Raw genomic sequence first — 27,703 nt, forward strand, 5'->3', positions numbered from 1 at the left:
AATTTGAAAATCAAAGCTGTGAAGGAGGCCAGTTGGTTCTAGAGGAGATGATGTTCCACAACAACATGACATAATTGCCTTTATGTCCATTTATGATTATATTAAATTCACAAATTACTTGGCCGGGCAGTTTTAGTGTCCAGCTCGTAAAAGCCTTGCACAATAACAGTATCAAACCTTACACAGAGTCAAACCACGCTCAGAAATAATTTAGCCTGGGATTATAATTTTTCATCGGCATTAAAGACGAAATATTTCAAAAGACTTAGTATACTGCTATGCGTGTGCACAGAGGCAAGGCATCACGGTTCATCGGGAGTTCCGTCTCCCAGTGGATCACTGGTATGGGATGCAGGACCTACACTATAAGGAAGGTCATGCCTAAACCTGTAACTTGTAGGTGCGTTTCTACTTAGATTTTGACATGCCTAAAGCCCAAATAACCAGTCTGCGTAGATTTGCATATAACTTCGAAATCCGCCACGGGACGCATATTTACAATGGTGCTACAAATAGGGAAAATATATATAAATATTTTAAATCAAATACCTGGTTAAGATAACCAAAAGCGGAAATACAAAGCTGGTAACAATTATATACAAAGCAAATATCCCATCACTCATTAAGGCTGGGTGAAATACCAATGGTACGATATTCATATATACAGTGCCCGCCAATGACGCAAATTACTTTACCCCACGTAAAATATGTTGCTGTCCACCAGTGAAATTAGCGTTCTTTAACGAGTTGTGGTAAGGTACATGACATGCCGTTATACCACATGAGCCCGCCTCACTAGTAGTTCCGCTGATGAAAGAGGTGGTGGGAATGTCTTTAGTGCGCTCCACTTATGCCCCGGATTTTCGTGTTTTTCTCTTTTCCTTTTCGTATCTTAACCTCATACTGTTGTTGGAAGTTCTCACCTTACACGTGACAAAATACCTTCAGTAGTTGCAACTTACAATGGAAATTAGTAATAAGCCACGAAAGGAAATTTTTCATATTACGGGTATGAGCTTGAGATCAGTACTACGATGGGTGAAGAAATTTAATGAGCCGCGGGACCTTGACATCGGCCCAGGTGAAACGCCCTGGGAAGGCCAGAAAAAAAAAAAAACCTAGACTGCTCAGTGATGTGTCGGCAAGGACAGTTCAACGCCGCTTACAGGAGAACCTTAAGTACCGGCCAGAGGCACCAGATAAATATAAATCAATAAATAAATAAATAGTGTGGAATGCGGCTCAATTCAGAAGTGTCTTCTGGAGTGACAAGTCCACTTTTTCTGTGAGTGGTTTCCTTGGGGTGTGTGTGTACAGGCGATCAGGCTGTGATCCATTTGACCCTAAGTACATTGCAAGCAATGTAAAATTCCCTGCTTCACTTATGGAATGGGATTTTGTTTCAGTATTATGGTGGTGTGAACCTTGTAGTGTTGGCATAGAATGAAACCATGAACATACATAATTAGGACCTTGAGCTACTGCGAAACATCCTCCCTGATTCGTTCAGAAAGTGCAAGGCCGAAGTGTTCATGCAGGAAGGGGTTGTTGTCACACGTCACTGACTGCCTGAAGCACTATACAGTAGAGTTTTTCAGTGAGTAGCCCGGGCAGTCACTAACCTGAACCCAACGCATAACTTGTGGACACTTATGAAAATGAAATTACGTCAAGGGGATACTTCGCTACCAAAGCTGTAGGCGGCCATTCATGAAATTACGGCAAACTTGGATCCTAAATGGCTTCAGAACCTTGCTGATACAGTTCCTGGTCGTTTTGATAGGAGTGCCGCAGCCTCCTCGCGACTATTTCATTGTCGGGCACTATCTATCTGTCTATCTGTCTATCTATCTATCTATCTATCTATCTATCTATATATATATATATATATATATATATATATATATATATATATTCCTCCCACAGTTCACCGTTAACCGCGTTAGCGAGGTTGCGCCTGGAACATAAGAAAGGCCGCATCTGCTCACATCATTTTAGTTTCCATGCGTAATGCACGGAAACACAGCTGCCTATCCACAACCAAGTCCCAAAGACCATTCCATGGTTTATCCCGGACGCTTCATATGCCCTGGTTGTCCATTGACAGCACGTCGACCCCAGTATACCACATCGCTCCAGTTCACTCTATCCCGTGCACGCCTTTCACCATCCGGCAGGTACAGACCCACATCGCTCAAAATCTTTTTCACTTCATCTTTCCCTCTCTACATTGGTCTCTGTTTTCCTTGTTCCCTCCACTTCTGACACATACATCATCTTTATCAACCTTTCCTCACTCATGCTTTCCATATGTCCAAACATTTCCAGCACACCAGCTCTCTCAACTACACTCTCTTACCACACCACTCTCATGCCCTTTCCCCACTTATTCGATCAAACCATGTCACACCACATATTGCCTCAGACATTTCATTTCCATCACATCCACCCTCCTCCGCTCAGCCTCATCTACAGCCCATGCCTTGCATCTATATAATGTTCGTACTATTTCTTCAAACTTTTTTGCCTCCTGAATTAAAATCTTTCTTTCCACACATTCTTCAGTGCTGACTTGCCCTGTGACTTACTCTCATGGTTCCATTCGCAGCAATGTCCACACTCCCTGGTATCTAAAACACTTCACTTCTCCATTCAAACTCGCACCTCAAATAACCTGTAACTCTACCATGCTAAAACTAATAGCATTACTTTTAGTCACATTACTCTCGACTTAATACTTTCACACGCACTTCCAGTCTCAGTCACCAACTTCTGCAGTTTCTCTTTCGAATCTGCAACCACAGTTGTATCATCAGCAAATAAATGACTGACTCCCCCGGCCCTTTCATCCCAATGATTGCATACTTGCCCTTCTCTGCAAGGTTTGAGTTTTAACCCCCTCACAATCCCAACCATAAACAAATTTAACCTTTGTGATATTACACACCCCTGCCGCAGACCAACCCTTCACTAAGTTAGAACCATTCTATCTCCTCTCTTCTCGTACACATGCCTTACACCCTTGATAAACACTTCTCACTGCTTTTAGCAGCTTTCCTCACACAACATATATTCTTAAGACCTTCCAAAAGGCATCTCTATCAACCCTATCATATGCTTTCTCCAGATCCATGAATGTGACGTATAAATCCATCTGTTTAAGTATTTTTCACACATTCTTTAAAGTAACAACTGATCCACATATCCTCGAACACATCTCAAACTAAACTGCTCCTCCCCAGTCTAATATTCTGTGCATGCCTTCACCCTGTCGCAACCCTTATATACAACTTATCAGGTACATTCCACAAACTGTAGTTTGAACATTCAGGCACCTCACCATGATTCATACATTAACTGAATATCCTTAACAACCAATCAACATCACAATTATCTCTCTCTCTCCCCATTTTACACACTCTTGGTATTTCTTCACACGACTTCCTTTTTCAAGTTCGCTTACCCTCACCAATATTGTTTCCTCTTCGAAAACCTGTACGAATCTTCACCCTCACCTCCACATGATAGTACACAATACATCCCACCATTTGCTCCTCTCAGGATATTTACATCCAAAAGTCTCTAAAACGCCTATCAATTAATATGTAATCCACAAATGCCCACTGACTATCTCTTCACATATGTATACTTCTTAATGTCCATCTTTTTTTTAGTGAGGTGTTGCCAATCTTCATGAATACCCCATCCCTCCTATTGTACCCTCAACATCCACGTTACTCACGTTCGCTTTTAAATCATCCATCACTAATACCCGGTCTCTTGCATCAACGTTGCTGACGCACCAACGCAGCTCCTTCCAAAACGCCTCTCATGATCTTTCTCATAGACTGGTGCATAAGCATCAACAGTCACCCTTTTCTCGCCTTCGACTTGCATTTTTACCCACATCAATCTAGAATTTCCTTCTTTACTCTCACACATTCCCACAGCTACTGTTTCAGAAGTGCTACCCTTCCTTAGATCTCGTCCTTCCACCAAACCTTAACTTTACTCCTAAGACATTTCCAACCATTATTCCCCTTTACCCTTCAGCTGTGTTTTACTCAGCGCGCCAACAGATACAGGTTTCTCTCAAACATGCTGTCTGTCTGCCTCCACTCATCTCATCTTGGTTACGTCCTCACACAATCAGACTGGGACCCCGTTTGAGCCTTTGATGAAGATGAACACTTCCTGCTTGACTACTTCGTTTGTTTCTTCTTTTAAAAAGGTAGGGGAAGGTGGCTCCAGTCCCCTTTAGTTGTCTTGTACGACACGCAGGAAATATGGAAGTAGAATTATATATATATATATATATATATATATATATATATATATATATATATATGGTTGACAGCGTGGATGTGGGAAACTAACGTTATTTGTCCCTGGCGCTACATAGAGGAAAACGGCGTTCTTACCAGAATTAAGAAATCAGAGTAACGGGGAAAGGCTAGAGGTTTTAAATTAGCCCACCTTGGTAGAGAGATGAGTGGGGGGTGACTTGATCACAATGTTTACATTTTAAAAACGGATCGATGATTTGCACAATATTAAGCAAGAAACGTAAAAAAAAAAAAAAAAAGTAATGAAGTATTTCTAAAGTACACGATGGATTAATGGAATAAGAGGATTAATGACACGGTATAATTGACCATACTTAAAAAGTTGTATAATAGAGAATATTCAAAGGATTGGGCCCCACGAGCGTAAAACTCCCTTCCCATACAGAACATTCAGGAAATTACACACACACGCATATATATATATATATATATATATATATATATATATATATATATATATATAATCACTGGGGACAAGGGAGAAAAAAATACTTCCTACGTATTCCATGCATGTCGTAAAAAGCGACTAAAAGGGGAGGGAGCGGGGAGCTGGAAATCCTCACCTCCAGTGTTCATGTTGCCAAAAGAAGGAACAGAGAAGGGGGCCAAGTGAGGATTTTCCCTCTTTGGCTCAGTCCTCTATTCTAAGTGCTACCGCGGAAAATGGCGAGAGAGAGAGAGAGAGAGAGAGAGAGAGAGAGAGAGAGAGAGAGAGAGAGATTGTTACAGTGTGGAATACCGGGGTCGTCGTGCTGTTAGCGGACTGAACCAGGGCATGTGAAACGTATGGGGTAGACCATGGAAAGGTCTGTGAGGTTTGGATCTGGATAGTGACTGAGTGTGAACAAGTATGGCATTTTTTGCCTTTTCCTGGCGATGCTGTTTCCTGTGGGGCGTGGTAGCGCCGGAAATGGATGAAGGGAAGCAAGTATGAATGTGTGTACATATGTATGTCTGTGCATATGTTTATATATGTGCGTATGCATATATATATATATATATATATATTGACAGCACGTCGACCCCGGTATACCATATCGATCCAATTCACTCTATTCCTTGCCCGCCTTTCACCCTCCTGCATGTTCAGGCCCCAATCGCTCAAAATCTTTTTCACTCCATCTTTCCACCTCCAATTTGGTCTCCCACTTCTCCTCGTTCCCTCCACCTCTGACACATATATCCTCTTGGTCAATCTTTCCTCGCTCATTCTCTCCATGTGCCCAAACCATTTCAAAACACCCTCTTCTGTTCTCTCAACCACACTCTTTTTATTTCCACACATCCCTCTTACCCTTACATTACTTACTTGATCAAACCACCTCACATGACATATTGTCCTCAAACATCTCATTTCCAGCACATCCACCCTCCTGCGCACAACTCTATCCATAGCCCACGCGTCGCAACCATACAACATTGTTGGAACCACTATTCCTTCAAACATACCCATTTTTGCTTTCCGAGATAATGTTCTCGACTTCCACACATCCTTCAAGGCTCCCAGGATTTTCAGCCCCCGAAAATTCTGGGAGCCTTGAAGAATGTGTGGAAGTCGAGAACATTATCTCGGAAAGCAAAAATGGGTATGTTCGAAGGAACAGTGGTCCCAACAATGTTGTATGGTTGCGAGGTGTGGGCTATGGATAGAGTTGTGCGCAGGAGGATGGATGTGCTGGAAATGAGATGTTTGAGGACAATGTGTGGTGTGAGGTGGTTTGATCGAGTAAGTAACGTAAGGGTAAGAGAGATGTGTGGAAATAAAAAGAGCGTGGTTGAGAGAGCAGAAGAGGGTGTTTTGAAATGGTTTGGGCACATGGAGAGAATGAGTGAGGAAAGATTGACCAAGAGGATATATGTGTCGGAGGTGGAGGGAACGAGGAGAAGTGGGAGACCAAATTGGAGGTGGAAAGATGGAGTGAAAAAGATTTTGTGTGATCGGGGCCTGAACATGCAGGAGGGTGAAAGGAGGGCAAGGAATAGAGTGAATTGGATCGATGTGGTATACCGGGGTTGACGTGCTGTCAGTGGATTGAATCAGGGCATGTGAAGCGTCTGGGGTAAACCATGGAAAGCTGTGTAGGTATGTATATTTGCGTGTGTGGACGTATGTATATACATGTGTATGGGGGTGGGTTGGGCCATTTCTTTCGTCTGTTTCCTTACGCTACCTCGCAAACGCGGGAGACAGCGACAAAGCAAAAAAAAAATTATATATATATATATATATATATATATATATATATATATATATATATATATATATATATATATATATATTTGTTGCAAGAGATCACAGTGGTGCATGTGACCTAGTATATGCATAAAACCACAAGGAAAATGAAATACGATAAGTTCCCAAGTGCACTTCCATGTAATGATTACATCATCAGGGAGATACAAGAATGAGATAGAAGACATAGAACATTCGGTTGATATACAAGGAAGAGGCGTTGCTAAAATACCATTGGTAAACATGGATTACCACCAACAGGTAATGCTTGTTTACCAATGCTGTCTTAGCTATGTCTCTTCCTTGTACATCAACTGACTGTTCTACATCTTCTATATCATTCTTGTATCTCTCCTGACAATGTGATCATTACACAAAAGTGCACTTGGGAACTTACTGTGCTTCATTTTCCTTGTGGTTTTATGCATATGCATATATATACACATGTACACACATACATATTTATACATACTCGCCTTCATCCATTCTCAGTGCCACACCATCCCCAGCATCAGTGAGGTAGCGCCAGGAAACATACAAAGAAAGGCCACACCCACTCACATCCATACACAAGCTGTCGTGAGAAATGCAGGTCCCTATCCAAATCCAGGCATCATTGACAGCACGTTGACCCAGGTATACCACATCATTCCAGTTAACTCTATTCCTTGCACGCCTTGCTGAAGCAGGGGGTAGCAATGCTGTTTCCTTTAGGGCAGGGTGGTGCCTGGATTGGTTGAAGGCAAGCACGTATGAATATATATATGTATATGTCTGTGTATGAACATGTATGTGTAATGTATATGTACGAGTGTTTGTTTATATTCATGTGTTGATGGGTCTTTCTTCATTTGTTTCCTGGTGCTACCTCTAGAAGGAATACTGCCCACATATTCCCTACATGTTGTAGAAGGCAACTTAAAGGGGTGGATCAGGGAACTGGAAATCCTGTCCTCCAATTTTACTTTTCCAAAAGGACAAAGAAGGTGGCCAAGCGAGGATTTTTTCCTCAAAGGCTCAATCATCTGTTCCTTATGTTGCCTCAGTATCACAGGAAATGGTGAGTGTGGATGAAAAAAATATCAATGTATACTAGCCTTTTTTGTCTGTATTCTGGCGCTACCTCACTGAAGCAGGGGGTTGCGATGCTGTTTCCTGTGGGGTTGGGTAGTGCCAGGAATGGATGAAGGCAAGTATGAATATGTACATGTGTATATATGAATATCTTGTGTGTATGTATATATATATATGTTGGTTCTCGGTGAATGTAGGTTTGTGGCAGGGGTGTGTGATGTCTCCATGGTTGTTTAATTTGTTTATGGATGGGGTTGTTAGGGAGGTGAATGCAAGAGTTTTGGAAAGAGTGGCAAGTATGAAGTCTGTTGTGGATGAGAGAGCTTGGGAAGTGAGTCAGTTGTTGTTCGCTGATGATACAGCGCTGGTGGCTGATTCATGTGAGAAACTGCAGAAGCTGGTGACTGAGTTTGGTCAAGTGTGTGAAAGAAGAAAGTTAAGAGTAAATGTGAATAAGAGCAAGGTTATTAGGTACAGTAGGGTTGAGGGTCAAGTCAATTGGGAGGTAAGTTTGAATGGAGAAAAACTTGAGGAAGTAAAGTGTTTTAGATATCTGGGAGTGGATCTGGCAGCGGATGGAACCATGGAAGCGGAAGTGGATCATAGGGTGGGGGAGGGGGCGAAAATCCTGGGAGCCTTGAAGAATGTGTGGAAGTCGAGAACATTATCTTGGAAAGCAAAAATTGGTATGTTTGAAGAATAGTGGTTCCAACAATGTTGTATGGTTGTGACGCGTGGGCTATGGATAGAGTTGTGCGCAGGAGGGTGGATGTGCAGGAAATGAGACGTTTGAGGACAATGTGTGGTGTGAGGTGGTTTGATCGAGTAAGTAAGGTAAGGGTAAGAGAGATGTGTGGAAATAAAAAGAGCGTGGTTGAGAGAGCAGAAGAGGGTGTTTTGATATGGTTTGGGCACATGGAGAGAATGAGTGAGGAAAGATTGACCAAGAGGATATATGTGTCGGAGGTGGAGGGAACAAGGAGAAGTGGGAGACCAAATTGGAGGTGGAAAGATGAAGTGAAAAAGATTTTGTGTGATCGGGGCCTGAACATGCAGGAGGGTGAAAGGAGGGCAAGGAATAGAGTGAATTGGATCGATGTGGTATACCAGGGTTGACGTGCTGTCAGTGGATTGAATCAGGGCATGTGAAGCGTCTGGGGTAAACCATGGAAAGCTGTGTAGGTATGTATATTTGCGTGTGTGGACGTGTATGTTTATACATGTGTATGAGGGTGGGTTGGGCCATTTCTTTCGTCTGTTTCCTTGCACTACCTCACAAATGCAGGAGACAGCGACAAAAAAAAAAGAAAGAAAAAAAGAAAAAAAAAATGTGTGTATGAGTGGATGGGCCATTCTTTGTCTGTTTCCTGGCACTACCTCACTGACACAGGAAATTGAGATCAAGTATAAGAACAAAAAATATATTCATTTATTTATTGAACTTGATCGCCGTTTCCTGCGTCAGTGAGGTAGCGCCAGGAAACAGATGCTCCCGACTTAAGATGGTTGAATGTGTGACTTTCCATGCTTTAGTCCTGGTGTTTCACATGGTAATTGTTTGAGATCAAGAAATAATAGTCTTAATATGTAAAACAGGATGTTTGTTTTGCTGTCAGGTAGGTAACTTTAATAGTGGCAGGGCATTGCTCAATAGCTTGCTTAGTTGTCAATAACAAAATGGAATAACTGAACTACTAGCACTCTTTTAAACTGTATTCACATATAGTATAACTGCAAATGAAAAATACTGTTTACCAAAATAATCCCGAAATCAGAACCATTAGTACCCTTTTAAACTATATTCACATAAGATTAAAATAAATTCCAAATGAAAAATACTGAACTGAAATAATTCCCAAAACTGTTTCTGCAGGTACCATTTTGTCCCTAAGTACAATTTTCAAAAGTAGGACCCCCTAAAACACCTGTAAGAGAGGGGAGGATAACCAACTCCCACACCAATCATTTCTGGGAATTCATGTATTGGTTTGCGTCACAAAACGCCTTGACTTAATATGCAGTTACATTCATTTCACATTAAAACACCTGTACCACATGAAAATGTTGTTAAATTGACACTTGATCCTATAGATCAGTCAGTAAAGTTCACTACAATCAACTTTGTGATGTCCATGCCACTGTGCATGCATTTTTCTATTGAAAGGTCATACAAACGTCATACAAACAGTACTGACTAGAAGTCATAAGCACACCATATGGTTTAACCATGTGTAACATCAAGGAACTCCACCTTCTTAATAAGACATTTGACACAACAATTGGATTCCTTCTAATGACAAGACTGTTTGTACTACTGCATTATTATGCTTCCTTTACATCATAACATCATCTTCTCCTTGAATGATTTTGAAAATAAAGAACGTTCCAAAATAATTTTGCACTCAAGAATATCAAATTTAAAATGTAGTCAAAGCATTATTTGTTTGGAAATTTTTATTACCAAAATAACTAAAACAAAAATTATTGAGTGTAATTTCATGATCCAAAAGTAAACTTCAAAGCTGCACTCTGAGTTTATGAGAGAGAGAGAGAGAGAGAGAGAGAGAGAGAGAGATATATATATATATATATATATATATATATATATATATATATATATATATATATATATATATATATATATATATATATATTCAGTGAAAGAAAAATATAAATTTTTTATCTATGGGTGATGCATCTGCATAACATGATTGTTGTGAATGTGGAATGAATGGATGAAGTAATGCCTTGACTGAATATAGGGAAAACTCTAAATAATCAAATCCTTTCATGGCACTGATACATTCTTCATACACTGCACAACACCTACTTTCATGCAACTGCTTTAAGTAAATGGTGAAGCAGCAAAAAGTGGCAGATACAAGAAAAAAAGCATCAGAGAAAGAGAGAGGAAAGAAGGATTGTCAAGAGACAATTGCTTTGAAATGAGGAATTTTTCCTGGATGTACATATATACATAACTGATAAATAATACAAAGTTAATCCAATTTACAAAAAGGATTTGTAGTCATTTGAAGCATCTATTTCAAAAAGTAAGATCATAATATTCTTATACCAAAGTTATCAATTTTCCTCTTCTATTCCTTGACAAATCCCTCTAAAGATGAAAATCATAATGGAAGTTTTAAAATGACAGAATAACATGATTTAACATAAGCTTCCATATATAAATATATAAATATATATATATATATATATATATATATATATATATATATATATATATATATATAAGCAGCACAATTATTTTACACAAAGTTTTATGTAATTTACATGAACAGAAGCCTAACCCTGCATGACTGGCATAAGGAAGAGACTCGAGCATAAATGCCTGAATGAACAAGTTATTTGTTCTCCTTTCTTGGGAACTACTTTTTTGACAATGTTAACTCTGATTGCAAAGCTCTTGTTATGCAATCTAACACAATATCCTCTTCCTACTGCATCTTAGGAATTTCCATGCTTGGTAAAAATATACATGTGAACCTCAGGCAGTTACTTCAACTGTACATTTGATTCCCTAAATTATTATCATACATTACACAAAGTCAAGTAAACATTGGTGTTATCCTCATCACATAAAATACCCTACATATTTGAGCTTGCATCATCTCATGCACACATACGACCACACACACGCTTGTGGCTGTGGTCTGGCTCTGGCACACACTAGTACTGAGGCAAGGACATGTTCCAGGTACAGAAGATGAGGGGTGAGAGCCACCCAGCACAAGGGGAGCAGCATCTTAGCAACGCGCCAACCTAGAAACTGCAAAGACAAGAATGGCAGATGCATATGGTCAGTGAAGAACGCCTCCAGGCAACTGTGGGAGAAAATAATTATTACTTGGACAAGGTAAAACTGAACTACAATGAGTTATCTATTAATTTACTTGAATTTCATTTAAATTTGTCTTGAAACATTACACTCTTAAGAACCTAAAGAATTCCCTGAGCAATAAACTGTATACAACAGATTTACAATCATCTTGAATTTATGTCTACAGGTTCCTCTTGCAGCCTATCACAACTAATATATCAGGTACATTATTCTTTGTACTATTAGTTTTACAAATTTGCACATCTTAAATACAGCTTACAATTCTGACTTTGTTGTTTATCAAGTGAAAAAGGTATGATTATAAATGTGTAGATACTATAAATATGATTAATTGGGACTCGGTATTTAATGAAGCAGGCTTAAGCTCCCTTAGTTACATAACATGGATAATAATGTAATATTATACTGTTCATACAGATACAGAATTACTGTAATGGAAAGCAAGTATACAATTATGATTAATAACTGTTGCTTAACCCTGCAAGACATCATACCCATGTATTCTAACATACAAGATAAAATTAATATCAATTACTTAACCTTACGAGACATCATGCCCATGTGTTCTAACAGTGAGTATGACAAAGTCCTTTGAACAAATACTGAATGTGAAATTATAAACACACACACACACACACACACATACACACACACAAAATAATTTCACTAAATTAAAAAACAGCTTATATATACATATATATATATATATATATATATATATATATATATATATATATATATATATATATATATATATATATATATATATATATATAAACTGGTGATATGAAATCTTTAGTTCTATGAATGTCAAGGATTCTAATTACTGTATGCCATTACAGTGAATTTTGTGATATAACAAATATAACTGCACCAATCTACATCTTCATTGTGGTGATAACATTTCAGAACTTATGTTCTTATTACAGTATTCTCTAATTCTAAAATTAAACCTGATTTTTCAAGATGAATTTACTACAGTGATCCTGAAGGAGCTTCAGGCTACTGAACTTGATCCAGGTCAAGCACAAGCAACAGCCACACATATAACTAGCCCCTCATATAAACACATCTATATCAGCATATAATAACACTTTCATAATTATGCATAGTCCCAGTATTACTAATTGAATCACTTGTCACAAATTTCTGGCCATGCACATCCTTGACATTACAAACTTGTACCAACAGAAAACTTTCTTCTGCACTTAATCAGAGGCATGACTAGTCAACACAGTACACTATGCATAAAATCTTTAAGCAATCTTGATTTATAAAACATGACATATTATTCAAGCTGTTACGCTTACAAATCATTACCACTTTTTGGCATTTATGACCTGTGCTTCCTCATTTTCAAACAATGTTTGAACTGTTGTAAGTTTACAAGTGTGCTTAATTTTTTGTAAAAACCAAGTAATGCAAAGCTGGTGACAGGAATCAGTCAATGGCTTCCTTGCTTATCTTCCAGCCATTTGCATTTTATTCCATCTGACAATGATGGCTATATAGGTTTTGTGATATACCTTCAAAAGAATTTTTTTCTTCAAATAATGACAAATTATAAAACCTACTCTTAAAAGGGAGCTAAGTATTAATTCATAAAAACATGATTAAATGATTTCATGTACACACTTTAACACAGATTATGAAACTATAAGCCTCCATGTAAATTTAAGGAGACATACAACTCTTAACAAGGTTTGGATAAATCACTTTATCATCCCAAGGTAAGAGGACAATCAAAGTACACTTCAGTACATTCTGTATGATACGAGAATAAAGAATCATGATAAATATGTGAATATTTTTCTGTTAATGACTGGGATTACTATCATCAGCATGTTCTGGAAAGTTTATTAATTTTAGAAAAAGCAAAGTGACTAATTTCAACACCTGATACAAACTATGATGAATACCGAGAAAAAAATACGAGTAGTGTTTAAAATCATAAAGCTTGTTTATAAATTATCTAAATAACTTAGTTTCTGCTCATCTGCAAACTATGTAGCAAGCCCTTTTCACTTTTTGTACACAAATGATTCATTACATTTTTTTATACCTTAAGACAGACACAATAAAAAAAAAATGAATTTAGGTCCTAGTTCTTGTACAAAATCCAACTCAAAAACAATGCCCTAAACTAAGGACTGTTAATTTACTTTATATGTAAATTATTACCATGTTGCAAGTATAAACAATTGTAAAATATTATTTTTATAGCTGAAACAAAATAAAAAAACATAATTAAATGATTTTCTGTCAACTATAGCAGTGAACAATTTATTCCTTATTCCTGAGATTTTTCATGTCAAAGTATTAAAATTACAGAAAATATCATGCATTTCCTGTCGTTTTAATGAAGCAACAATTAAATATTTTCAATATAAAAGAATTACCTCATACAATTCCTTGCTCAAAAATTGACAACCTTCAAATCCCAAACTATGAAAAAATACAGAAAATCACACACACCAGAACCTTGAAAAACTAAGGCCTCTTTTTATGGGGCTCTCACAGTGCTCATGAAGTCAGCCCCATCCAAAAAAAAAAAATATTCCATTTTTGCTTTCCGAGATAATGTTCTCGACTTCCAAAAATTCTTCAAGGCTCCCTCGATTTTCGCCCCCTCCCCCACCCTATGATTCACTTCCGCTTCCATGGTTCCACCCGCTGCCAGATCCACTCCCAGATATCTAAAACACTTTACTTCCTCCAGTTTTTCTCCATTTAAACTTATCTCCCAGTTGACTTGACCCTCAACCCTACTATACCTAATACCCTTGCTCTTATTCACATTTACTCTTAACTTTCTTCTTTCACACACTTTACCAAACTCAGTCACCAGCTTCTGCAGCTTCTCACATATTCACCATTTCCCGCATTAGCGAGGTAGCGTTAATAACACGGGACTGAGCCTTGAAGGAAATATCCTCACTTGGCCCCCTTCTCTGTTCCTTCTTTTGGAAAATTAAAAAATGGGAAGGGAGGATTTCCAGTCCCCCACTCCCTCCCCTTGAAATCCTCCCCTCTCGTTCTTAATTTTCCAAAAATGGGTATGTCTGACAGAATAGTGATTCCAACAATGTTATATGGCGAGGTGTGGGCTATAGATAGGGTTGTGCGGAGGAGGATGGATGCGTTGGAAATGAGATGTTTGAGGACAATATGTGGTGTGAGGTGATTTGAGCTATTTCATGTGTGGCGGGGTGGCGATGGGAATGAATGAAAGCAGCAAGTATGAATTATGTGCATGTGTACATATGTCTGTGTATGTATATTTATATGTTAAAATGTATAGGTATGTATATGTGCGTGTGTGGACGTGTAAGTATGTATATACATGTATATGTGGGTGGGTTGGGCCATTCTATCGTCTGTTTCCTTGTGCTAACGCGAGAGACAGCAACAAGTATAATAAAAAAAATAAAATATGTATATATATATATATACTTTTGTACACGTTTCCCATTACCCGCATTAGCAAGGCAGCACCAGGAGCAAATAAAGAAATGGCCTTCTTCACTCATATCTACTCTCTAACTTGCATGTATAATGCAATGAATAGTTATCCATAATTCATCCCATTCACCCTAAACTATACCTCATCTGCCTAGTCATCCATCCCATTAAACACAAATATAAAAAAGCTGCAAACCACACAAAACAATGCTCTCTGAGCAATCACTGCCGTCTTGCATCCACAAATATTTGGCAAGTAAATAACTGAACATGAACACTTTCAATACAATCTCACTTCAATAAGCTTTTCATTCAATTCTTTGCAACATTTTCACAAAAACCCTGTCATACATATAAAGACCCCAAAACCAAGTTGCTTCACACTTCAACAAGATATACACCGAACCTTTCTCCCCCAATAAAATAAACAGAGACAAAATACACAAACAGAGAGTAATAACTTGACAAACACTCAACAACCACCACTCAATCCAGTTTTAAACTCCACTGGAAGCACAATTAACTTATACTATAATGCCAGGCATGTATGAGTTGCACTTTTTCATCTTCATTCTGGACACTACATCTCTTTATTCTCACAAAACCTGATTCAAAACAATACAAAACCTTTCATGCCAAAATGCAATGTCCATACTGAAGACAATGAATGCCTACTTCTCAGCTGCACTTGGTTTATCCTGCCTAGACATCTCCACACTTCAAGACCTGTGGTCCCACCTGACTTTCTGAACACTGAGGAGCCTAATAAAATAGGTCATGGAGTTGAAGGATCAAGGTTCAACGTACAGTCATAAAAAAAAACACACTTCATAATGTATTTTCCATGCAGAGTTTAAATAAAATGATATTCATCAACACAAGTATAGCAGGAAGTGGACTTAATGACCACCAAGGATATTTATAAAAACAAAACTCCTATAAAATTACCATACAATGAAAATAAAATTTTTGTCATCTTATTGCATCAATTGCCATTGACATGATAAATTTACATCACAGGGTACACCATGAATACTTCCTATTCTTATCTTATATGTAATAAGTGAAGCGTGGTAGATGAACTTTCTTCAAAAACTTCACTCAACTTGCCATATATTAGATGATGTCCCTACAACAACTTGCCACATATTGACGATGACCCTACAACACTTGAAACATTTGCTGTAGAATTACTGCAAACTCATGAAATACACCTTAATAAGCTGCATCTTCCACTTTCCTTCACTCCTTTGTATAAGTACTGCATAATTTTCTATCCAAGTCTGTTGAACGCAGTGCCTTAGATGAGTAGCATCCATGAAATGTAACAAAAGCTTCCTTTTGTGTTACATTTTTTTATGATAAGCTCTTCTTAAGAATTATCATTACTTATTTCAAGATTCAAAATAACTGGTCAACTTTCTGTGAAACATCCTCTAAAAATTTGTTTGATCCAATATATCCACTCCTGTTTACATACTCTTAAAAAAGCAGATCCATGACTGAATGAAGTGCAATTACCCAGAACCTAACAAACATTATATGCATGAGATGACTTTTAAAATAGTCTTGAAATATTATTACTGAAGAACTAAATACAAAAAGAATTCTGCATTATTAACAAAGCATTTTCTCAACTAGCAGAAAACTTGAATCTGAGTGGAATTGCACACCAATAATTTATGAAAAAAAGTGGGTACACTCCCACATATTCATGAATTTAAAAATAATTCATATGGTGTTACTTATATTTGTTCTAGTGTAAAATTACCAGGACAGTATACAGTGTATCTTGTGTAGCATATGGAGGGTTGGGTAAGAGACTGTGCACATATGGATACATAAAAATGATAAACTATAATCTTTTCAATGAAAATAATTACAGTCTATAAAAGGGAAGTGACAACAAAAGGATGCTTACCGATTTCTAGATATTCTTAGTTACATGTATACACACTCAGACACCCCAGCCTAAGCCTTCTAAGAGGATAATCTCTCCTCAGTTGGGTCCTTCTTCTGTTCCATCTTTACAAAATCAAAATACAAAGGAAGAATTTCCAGCTTACCCATTCTTAGTCGTCTTTTATGAAACATATGGAATACATTGGTAGAATTCTTTCTCCCATCTCAGGTGGATATATATATATATATATATATATTTTTTTTTTTCATACTATTCGCCATTTCCCGCGACAGCGAGGTAGCGCCAAGAACAGAGGACCGGGCCCCTGAGGGAACATCCCCACCTGGACCTCTCCTCTGTTCCTTCTTTTGGAAAAAAAAAAAAAAAAAACGAGAGGGGAGGATTTCCAGCCCCCCGCTCCCTTCCCTTTTAGTCGCCTTCTACGAAACGCAGGGAATACGTGGGAAGTATTCTTTCTCCCCTATCCCCAGGGAAATATATATATATATATATATATATATATATATATATATATATATATGGCTATGTTTGAAGGAATAGTGGTTCCAACAATGTTGTATGGTTGCGAGGCGTGGGCTATGGACAGAGTTGTGCGCAGGAGGGTGGATGTGCTGGAAATGAGATGTTTGAGGACAATATGTGGTGTGAGGTGGTTTGATCGAGTAAGTAACTTAAGGGTAAGAGAGATGTGTGGAAATAAAAAGAGCGTGGTTGAAAGAGCAGAAGAGGGTGTTTTGAAATGGTTTGGGCACATGGAGAGAATGAGTGAGGAAAGATTGACCCAGAGGATATATGTGTTGGAGGTGGAGGGAACGAGGAGAAGTGGGAGACCAAGTTGGAGGTGGAAAGATGGAGTGAAAAAGATTTTGAGTGATCAGGGCCTGAACATGCAGGAGGGTGAAAGGTGGGCAAGGAATAGAGTGAATTGGATCGATGTGGTGTACTGGGGTCAACGTGCTGTCAATGGATTGAATCAGGGTATGTGAAGCATCTGGGGTAAACCATGGAAAGTTCTATGGGGCCTGGATGTGGAAAGGGAGCTGTGGTTTCGGGCATTATTGCATGACAGCTAGAGACTGAGTGTAAACGAATGGGGCCTTTGTTGTCTTTTGCTAGCGCTACTTTGCACACATGAGGGGGGAGGGGGATGTTATTCCATGTGTGGCGAGGTGGCGATGGGAATGAATAAAGGCAGACAGTGTGAATTGTGTGCATGGGTATATATGTATGTGTCTGTGTGTGTATATATATGTGTACATTGAGATGTATAAGTATGTATATTTGCGTGTGTGGACGTGTATGTATATACATGTGTATGGGGGTGGGTTGGGCCATTTCTTTCGTCTGTTTTCTTGCACTACCTCGCAAACGCGGGAGACAGCGACAAAGCAAAATAAAATAAATAAATAATATATATATATATATATATATATATATATATATATATATATATTATCCCTGGGGATAGGGGAGAAAGAATACTTCCCACGTATTCCCTGCGTGTCGTAGAAGGCGACTAAAAGGGAAGGGAGCGGAAGGCTGGAAATCCTCCCCTCGTTTTTTTTTTTTATTTTTTTTTTCCAAAAGAAGGAACAGAGAAGGGGGCCAGGTGAGGATATTCCCTCAAAGGCCCAGTCCTCTGTTCTTAGCGCTACCTCGCTAATGCGGGAAATGGCGAATAGTATGAAAAAAAAAAAATATATATACATATATATATATATATATATATATATATATATATATATATATATATGTGTCTGATGACAGAGTGGCAGATATAGGGTGTTTTGGTCGAGGTGGTGTGCAAAGTGAGAGGGTTAGGGAAAATGATTTGGTAAACAGAGAAGAGGTAGTAAAAGCTTTGCGGAAGATGAAAGCCGGCAAGGCAGCAGGTTTGGATGGTATTGCAGTGGAATTTATTAAGAAAGGGGGTGACTGTATTGTTGACTGGTTGGTAAGGTTATTTAATGTATGTATGACTCATGGTGAGGTGCCTGAGGATTGGCGGAATGCGTGCATAGTGCCATTGTACAAAGGCAAAGGGGATAAGAGTGAGTGCTCAAATTACAGAGGTATAAGTTTGTTGAGTATTCCTGGTAAATTATATGGGAGGGTATTGATTGAGAGGGTGAAGGCATGTACAGAGCATCAGATTGGGGAAGAGCAGTGTGGTTTCAGAAGTGGTAGAGGATGTGTGGATCAGGTGTTTGCTTTGAAGAATGTATGTGAGAAATACTTAGAAAAGCAAATGGATTTGTATGTAGCATTTATGGATCTGGAGAAGGCATATGATAGAGTTGATAGAGATGCTCTGTGGAAGGTATTAAGAATATATGGTGTGGGAGGCAAGTTGTTAGAAGCAGTGAAAAGTTTTTATCGAGGATGTAAGGCATGTGTACGTGTAGGAAGAGAGGAAAGTGATTGGTTCTCAGTGAATGTAGGTTTGCGGCAGGGGTGTGTGATGTCTCCATGGTTGTTTAATTTGTTTATGGATGGGGTTGTAAGGGAGGTAAATGCAAGAGTCCTGGAAAGAGGGGCAAGTATGAAGTCTGTTGGGGATGAGAGAGCTTGGGAAGTGAGTCAATTGTTGTTCGCTGATGATACAGCGCTGGTGGCTGATTCATGTGAGAAACTGCAGAAGCTGGTGACTGAGTTTGGTAAAGTGTGTGGAAGAAGAAAGTTGAGAGTAAATGTGAATAAGAGCAAGGTTATTAGGTACAGTAGGGGTGAGGGTCAAGTCAATTGGGAGGTGAGTTTGAATGGAGAAAAACTGGAGGAAGTGAAGTGTTTTAGATATCTGGGAGTGGATCTGTCAGCGGATGGAACCATGGAAGCGGAAGTGGATCATAGGGTGGGGGAGGGGGCGAAAATTTTGGGAGCCTTGAAAAATGTGTGGAAGTCGAGAACATTATCTCGGAAAGCAAAAATGGGTATGTTTGAGGGAATAGTGGTTCCAACAATGCTGTATGGTTGCGAGGCGTGGGCTATGGATAGAGATGTGCGCAGGAGGATGGATGTGCTGGAAATGAGATGTTTGAGGACAATGTGTGGTGTGAGGTGGTTTGATCGAGTAAGTAACGTAAGGGTAAGAGAGATGTGTGGAAATAAAAAGAGCGTGGTTGAGAGAGCAGAAGAGGGTGTTTTGAAATGGTTTGGGCACATGGAGAGAATGAGTGAGGAGAGATTGACCAAGAGGATATATGTGTCGGAGGTGGAGGGAACGAGGAGAAGAGGGAGACCAAATTGGAGGTGGAAAGATGGAGTGAAAAGATTTTGTGTGATCGGGGCCTGAACATGCAGGAGGGTGAAAGGAGGGCAAGTAATAGAGTGAATTGGAGTCATGTGGTATACAGGGGTTGACGTGCTGTCAGTGGATTGAAGCAAGGCATGTGAAGCGTCTGGGGTAAACCATGGAAAGCTGTGTAGGTATGTATATTTGCGTGTGTGGACGTGTGTATGTACATGTGTATGGGGGGGGGGGGGGGTTGGGCCATTTCTTTCGTCTGTTTCCTTGCGCTACCTCGCAAACGCGGGAGACAGCGACAAAGTATAAAAAAAAAAAAAAAAAAAAAATATATATATATATATATATATATTCCCTGGGGATAGGGGAGAAAGAATACTTCCCACGTATTCCCTGCGTGTCGTAGAAGGCGACTAAAAGGGGAGGGAGCGGGGGGCTGGAAATCCTCCCCTCTCGTTTTTTTTTAATTTTCCAAAAGAAGGAACAGAGAATTGGGCCAGGTGAGGGTATTCCCTCAAAGGCCCAGTCCTCTGTTCTTAATGCTACCTCGCTAATGCGGGAAATGGCAAATAGTTTGAAAGAAGAAAAGAAAGATATATATATATATATATATATATATATATATATATATATATATATATATATATATATATATATATATATATATACTTCTATCCCTGGGGATAGGGGATTAAGAATACTTCCCACGTATTCCCTGCGTGTTGTAGAAGGCGACTAAAAGGGAAGGGAGCAGGGGGCTGGAAATCCTCCCCTCTCGGTTTTTTTTTCAATTTACCAAAAGAAGGAACAGAGAATTGGGCCAGGTGAGGGTATTCCCTCAAAAGCCCAGTCCTCTGTTCTTAACGCTACCTCGCTAATGCGGGAAATGGCGAATAGTTTGAAAGAAAAGAAGAATATATACTTCTATCTTTTATCCCTGGGGATAGGGGAGAAAGAATACTTCCCACGTATTCCCTGCATGTCATAGAAGGCGACTAAAAGAGGAGGGAGCGGGGGGCTGGAAATCCTCCTCCTCATTATTTTTTTAATTTTCCAAAAGGAACAGAGAAGGGGGCCAGGTGAGGATATTCCCTCAAAGGCCCAGTCCTCTGTTCTTAACACTACCTCACTAACGGGGGAAATGGTGAATAGTTTGAAAAAAAAATATATACTTCTGATACCTGATCTCCAGTTCCTGCTATTATTAAGGCAGCGCCAAGAACAGGAAAAAGAAAGCCCACATCCGCTCACATCCATTCTCTAGGTCCATCCTCTAAGAAAAGCAAAAGGGATTTTTTTTTTTCATACTTGATCACTGTTATCCATGTTAATGAAGAAGTGTTACCCAGCATTACTCTCTTAACCCTAAACTCACATGAATCCAACCTTCACCTTACCATAACCCTCAACTGTCAATAATTTCCACTCAACAAAACTCCAATCATACTGAATTTCATGTATGATACGTTCATGATATTCATTCCCCACATCATATCAACACAAAGGTCACAAACACACAAAAAGCTTTCATACATTTCCTGATACCAGTTTCAGACAAAGAAAAGAATCACTTAGCATCCTCTACAAACAAAACATCAACTTCACCTTAAAGTATGTTTCAACCACCTGGTCATCCACCTATGTGATGTCTCCATGGTTGTTTAATTTGTTTATGGATGGGGTTGTTAGGGAGGTGAATGCAAGAGTTTTGGAAAGAGGGGCAAGTATGAAGTCTGTTGGGGATGAGAGAGCTTGGGAAGTGAGTCAGTTGTTGTTCGCTAATGATACAGCACTGCTGGCTGATTCATGTGAGAAACTGCAGAAGCTGGTGACTGAGTTTGGTAAAGTGTGTGAAAGAAGAAAGTTAAGAGTAAATGTGAATAAGAGCAAGGTAATTAGGTACAGTAGGGTTAAGGGTCAAGTCAATTGGGAGGTAAGTTTGAATGGAGAAAAACTGGAGGAAGTAAAGTGTTTTAGATATCTGGGAGTGGATCTGGCAGTGGATGGAACCATGGAAGCGGAAGTGGATCATAGGGTGGGGGAGGGGGCGAAAATCCTGGGAGCCTTGAAGAATGTGTGGAAGTCGAGAACATTATCTCGGAAAGCAAAAATGGGTATGTTTGAAGGAATAGTGGTTCCAACAATGTTTTATGGTTGCGAGGTGTGGGCTATGGATAGAGTTGTGCGCAGGAGGATGGATGTGCTGGAAATGAGATGTTTGAGGACAATGTGTGGTGTGAGGTGGTTTGATCGAGTAAGTAACGTAAGGGTAAGAGAGATGTGTGGAAATAAAAAGAGCGTGGTTGAGAGAGCAGAAGAGGGTGTTTTGAAATGGTTTGGGCACATGGAGAGAATGAGTGAGGAAAGGTTGACCAAGAGGATATATGTGTCGGAGGTGGAGGGAACGAGGAGAAGTGGGAGACCAAATTGGAGGTGGAAAGATGGAGTGAAAAAGATTTTGTGTGATCGGGGCCTGAACATGCAGGAGGGTGAAAGGAGGGCAAGGAATAGAGTGAATTGGATCGATGTGGTACACCAGGGTTGATGTGCTGTCAGTGGATTGAATCAGGGCATGTGAAGCGCCTGGGGTAAACCATGGAAAGCTGTGTAGGTATGTATATCTGCGTGTGTGGACGTATGTATATACATGTGTATGGGGGTGGGTTGGGCCATTTCTTTCGTCTGTTTCCTTGCGCTACCTCGCAAACGTGGGAGACAGCGACAAAAAAAAAAAATAAATATATATATATATATATATATATTTATATATATATATATATATATATATATATATATATATATATATATATATATATATATATATATATATATATATGATCCCCATTCCCTTTGGGAACCCCCTTAAGGTGGGGTGACCATGGCAAAAGTGTCTCCATAATTGTTGAACTCCAGTGCCACTTCTTAACCTTTTATGCCTTAACCTTAACAGCCCATTGCCAGTGGGCAACACTAACATAGTGTTTTCAGAGGGTCCTACCAAATGTTTCTGCCAAATGAGTCTACCTAATATTCCTACCTAATGCTACAACCTACTACTTCTACCTAATGTTTATACCTACAGCTAAAAAACAAACATAAGAAATGGCAAACCGCATGAAATACAGCCTTTACGACAATCATTGTCTGTCTTGTAACCACAAAATTCAACACCTACACAGTAAAACAAAAATACTTCCAGTACAATCTTTCTCAAAAATGCATGGTACCCATATCCTTGCAACAATAACCCCTCCCACCCAAACCACACCATCACCAACTACCAACCCATAAGCAGAAAAAAAATTATGACTACTTCACACTACAGCAATCTGTACTCACACATCCCCCTTCCCTAACAAACATGACAATCACTAAACACATACAGACAATAATGACTCAGCAAGCACTCAGTAACCACCTGAATCTTACATTTTACCCCACTAGACATACACCCATCTAAAAATACACTCCTAAGGCATGTGAGAGTGACACTTCCACATCTGTGTTCTGAACACCACTCATCACTAAAACACTAACAAGACAGATCTAACATATCACAGGACCCATCGTATGCAAGATGTAATGTTCATACTAAAGACAGGACACATACTCCTTAACTGTGCTGCACTCACCTCACACAGACAAAGACACAGCACCACACTTCTTGACCTATGGTTGAGCCTGGCAGCCATGGCAAGCTTTGTCTGCACTATGGCAGCTCTACAGTAGGGGCTTTTAGGCATGACAATAAATTAAAGAGAAGCAAAGCACATCAGCTCTTATCCTTTACCTTGAATGTGTATGAACTATTAATGCCAAAAAGTATATCCTAAATTATATTTTTGCTATTAGCCTTACACTACATAAGTGATTAACATTTTTTATCTTTGGAAAAATGCTGTCTTTGTCACAATCAGAAGGATGTTGTTTTATATAACTTTGTTTCTAGTGTGTGTATGTGTGCATGCATGTGTATACACAAAAAACATTCATCCCAAATCTGAGTTGAATGAAAAACAAACCAGTGCCATATGTCCATGATCAACAGTATGGAAAGATCAAAGAATATCTGAAAAATATATGCAAAACTGTAATCACACAAACTCTTACAATGACAACAGTTTGAGTACTACCACATGATTATCAAACTGCTTTCTATCCAAAAAGACAATAATAAAGTATTGTGTAATCACAGTGAACAGAAACTCTTACAAATCATTTAATGATTATGCTAGTTTTTCTTTTTTGATGTTCTTCAATATGTTTCCTCTACTCTTGATATACTGGCATTCATATCTTGAAATCTACAAATCACTTTTAAGGACTGTATTAAAAAAAATTGCCTTTCAACATAGTTTTAACACTTGTCAGACTGTAAAGAAATGACATGGTTGCATTTCAACAGAGACCATTATTTGTTATGATCATATGTATAATAAGCAGCACTAATTATCCATACCCTTGTAATCAACAATAAATCATTACAAATTTTTCTGGCACTTATTTTTTCAATTATTCTCGTAATAATTGTGGAGTAAAATGATAACAGATCACATACTTCATTGCACATTCTCCTGGATCTATATATATATATATATATATATATATATATATATATATATATATATATATATATATATAAACACTTTTAACTTAGACCTCTTTTAAGAATTTCATTAATATTTTCAATTTTTAGATGCATTTTCCAATACTGATATAAGTAGGCATTTTGAATTCTTCACAACCTCATTAAGACAAAAGTGCAGGTATGTTCACTCTTTGTGAACTGAATTCAAACAAACCAATATCTGCAAGGTGAAAGTCTCATCAGACCCACCCATATTTTAAGCAGATTTCTGATATGTTAAACTTCCCTGAAAATAAAATATTAAGGGATGCCTGCAAAAGAAATATAATTCAGTTATTCATATACTACATCAAAAGCTACGACCATTAATCAAACTTCATAAAAAACTCAGTAATATACATACAAGAAAATTTCATACCTAGCCATGCATTCTAAGGTAATACCATTAGAAATACTGTTTTGATAACTACAGCTGCTTTTAAATGTTTTAGGACCTTCTGTATCACAGAAAAATTATAATCTTTTTCAGGATGAAACTAAAATTCTTACCATAGTATCACAGATAAATATCACAGGAGGTTCACAATACAGGATATAAAATAATTTCCAAAGCAAAAAAAATCTGATGCAATTCTTTAAAATATATTAAATGATTTTTTTTTTTTTTTGCAAAATAATGTTAATATTTTTTGCAAACTAATCTTGATAAGTAAACTGATAGAACTTTGCTTTTTAAAACTCCCTCCAACCATTGAAATCAAATCAGCTTTTTAACTACATCCCTGCCACTATATATTTGAATATAGTCTGTAGACATCACATCAAGCCTGGAATCAGATAAAGAGCCCAAGACTCTTCACACCTCAAGTTGAACCAGTGCAGCAGCAGGAGCAACGAGATGTGTGCGTTACCTGCATCCCAGACAGACTGAAATCATCATCGCCTCAGCTTCACTCTGTTGCTGGTTCCTCCACCGTGCCGGACCTTGGATTTATCACGTCTCTTCTGTCTGCTGCCACCACTACTTCCATGAGTATTTCCAGATTTGTTTTCATCCCATGAAGTCTTGGCGGGACCAAGGCGAAGGTGGACAGACAAGCGCTGAGAAGCCTTTCCTTCGTCACCTGGATAAATATAAATATCAAACCTACTTAAAAAGTACTCCTAATTCAATCCACTCAATACTATTATGATCCTGTTTGTAAACTGCAAAAAAAATATTTTATCATCACATGCCCTGGTTCAGTTCACTGACAGCACTTTGACCCCAGTATATCACATTCTTTCAATTCACTCTATTCTGTGCATGCCTCTCACCCTCCTCCAAGTTCAGGCCGTGATCATTCAAAATCTTTTTCACTCCATTCCCCCATCTCCAATTTGGTATCCCCTTCTTGTTCCCTCCACTTATGACACATATCTTCTTTGTCAATCTATCCTCACTCAGTATCTCTGTATGTCCAATCTATTTCAGCATGCCCTCTTCAGCTCTCTCAACCACACTCTTTATCTACACACATCTCGCTTACACTTCAGATACTTAATCAAATCACCTCAAACCCTATATTGTCCTCAAACATTTCATCTTCAACACACCCACCCTCCACCGTAGAGTCTTATTGATAGCTAATGACTCACATCCATAAAAATGAAGGGACTACTACACTGTCAAACATGCCCATCCATCTCCATAAATATACAAAAATGCTGACAAGGGCATCCCCACACCCACCCAAATTGTCAGGCAAGGCCAAGACACTAATGACTGCCACATAAACCCTTTATGCTGGTTTAGTAAGGATTAGTAAGTAGAAAAAGGAAACTGGGTAGCTGGGGAAGCAGTGAGTGGGAGAGAGTTGGCAGCAGCAAGTTGAGAGGGTGGAGTACAGCAAGTGGGAATGGTAGGGTAGCAGTAAGTGGAAAAGATGGATGAGCAGTAAGTGGGAGGATGGGGAAGCAATTGATAAGGAAGACTGGGGAGCAGCAAGTAAGGAAGGTGAGAAGCAGCGAATTGGGAAAATAGGGGATCAGTTGATAGGGAGGGTGAAGGAGCGATGAGTGTGAAAAATAGGATAGCAGAGTATGAAGCGTGGGGGAGCAGTGAGTGAGTAGGAAGAGGGAGCACTGAAAGGGGAGTGAGTATAAAGAGTGAGGGAGCAGTAAGTGGAAAGATTGGGGAGCAGATAGTAAAGAGGGTGGGATGGGAATGAAGAAGTGAGCTTGGAGTGTGAGGAGCAGTGATAAAGCAATGGGTGGGATGGATGGAAGAACAGTGATGAGAGAGGGGTGGGGTATAAGTCAACATGAAGGGTGAGGGAATAGTGAGTTGAACATAGGAGGGCAGAGAGTAGGGAGGGGCTGCAGAGCAGTGCACAGAGTTAGAAAGCAGTGAGGAAGGAAGGTGAAGGCAGTGAGAGAGGAAGATACTTGGAAGTGGTGAGTAAGGAGGGTAGGTGAGGTTATGGGGAGTAGGGTGGGCAAGCAGTGTTCAGTCTTACAAGCAGAAAATAGCTTTTTAGTAAGATATGTGTACATGTAGGAAGAGAGGAAAGTGATTGGTTCTCAGTGAATGTAGGTTTGCGGCAGGGGTGTGTGACATCTCCATGGTTGTTTAATTTGTTTATGGATGGGGTTGTTAGGGAGGTGAATGCAAGAGTTTTGGAAAGAGGGGCAAGTATGACGTCTGTTGGGGATGAGAGAGCTTGGGAAGTGAGTCAGTTGTTGTTCGCTGATGATACAGCGCTGCTGGCTGATTCATGTGAGAAACTGCAGAAGCTGGTGACTGAGTTTGGTAAAGTGTAAGAAAGAAGAAAGTTTAGAGTAAATGTGAATAAGAGCAAGGTTATTAGGTACAGTAGGGTGGAGGGTCAAGTCAATTGGGAGGTAAGTTTGAATCGAGAAAAACTGGAGGAAGTAAAGTGTTTTAGATATCTGGGAGTGGATCTGGCAGCGGATGGAACCATGGAAGCG

At 39.0% G+C, this 27,703-nt stretch overlaps 1 protein-coding gene across 1 annotated transcript in view; it reads right to left on the reverse strand.

Moving 5' to 3' along the window:
* Positions 1-10,243: 10,243 nt before the first annotated feature.
* The window catches only part of LOC139759587 (uncharacterized), a 54,416-nt gene continuing 36,956 nt past the window's right edge, over positions 10,244-27,703 (reverse strand). The window contains exons 6-7 of the mRNA XM_071681878.1: positions 25,645-25,857; positions 10,244-11,443 (exon numbers count right to left, since the gene is read on the reverse strand). Of these exons, the coding sequence (XP_071537979.1) occupies positions 25,670-25,857 (188 nt within the window). The 3' untranslated portion in view covers positions 10,244-11,443; positions 25,645-25,669. The remainder of the gene's footprint in view (positions 11,444-25,644; positions 25,858-27,703) is intronic.

This window comes from Panulirus ornatus, chromosome 33 (assembly GCF_036320965.1).
Source record: "Panulirus ornatus isolate Po-2019 chromosome 33, ASM3632096v1, whole genome shotgun sequence".
In the NCBI taxonomy this organism is placed as follows: Eukaryota; Metazoa; Arthropoda; class Malacostraca; order Decapoda; family Palinuridae; genus Panulirus; species Panulirus ornatus.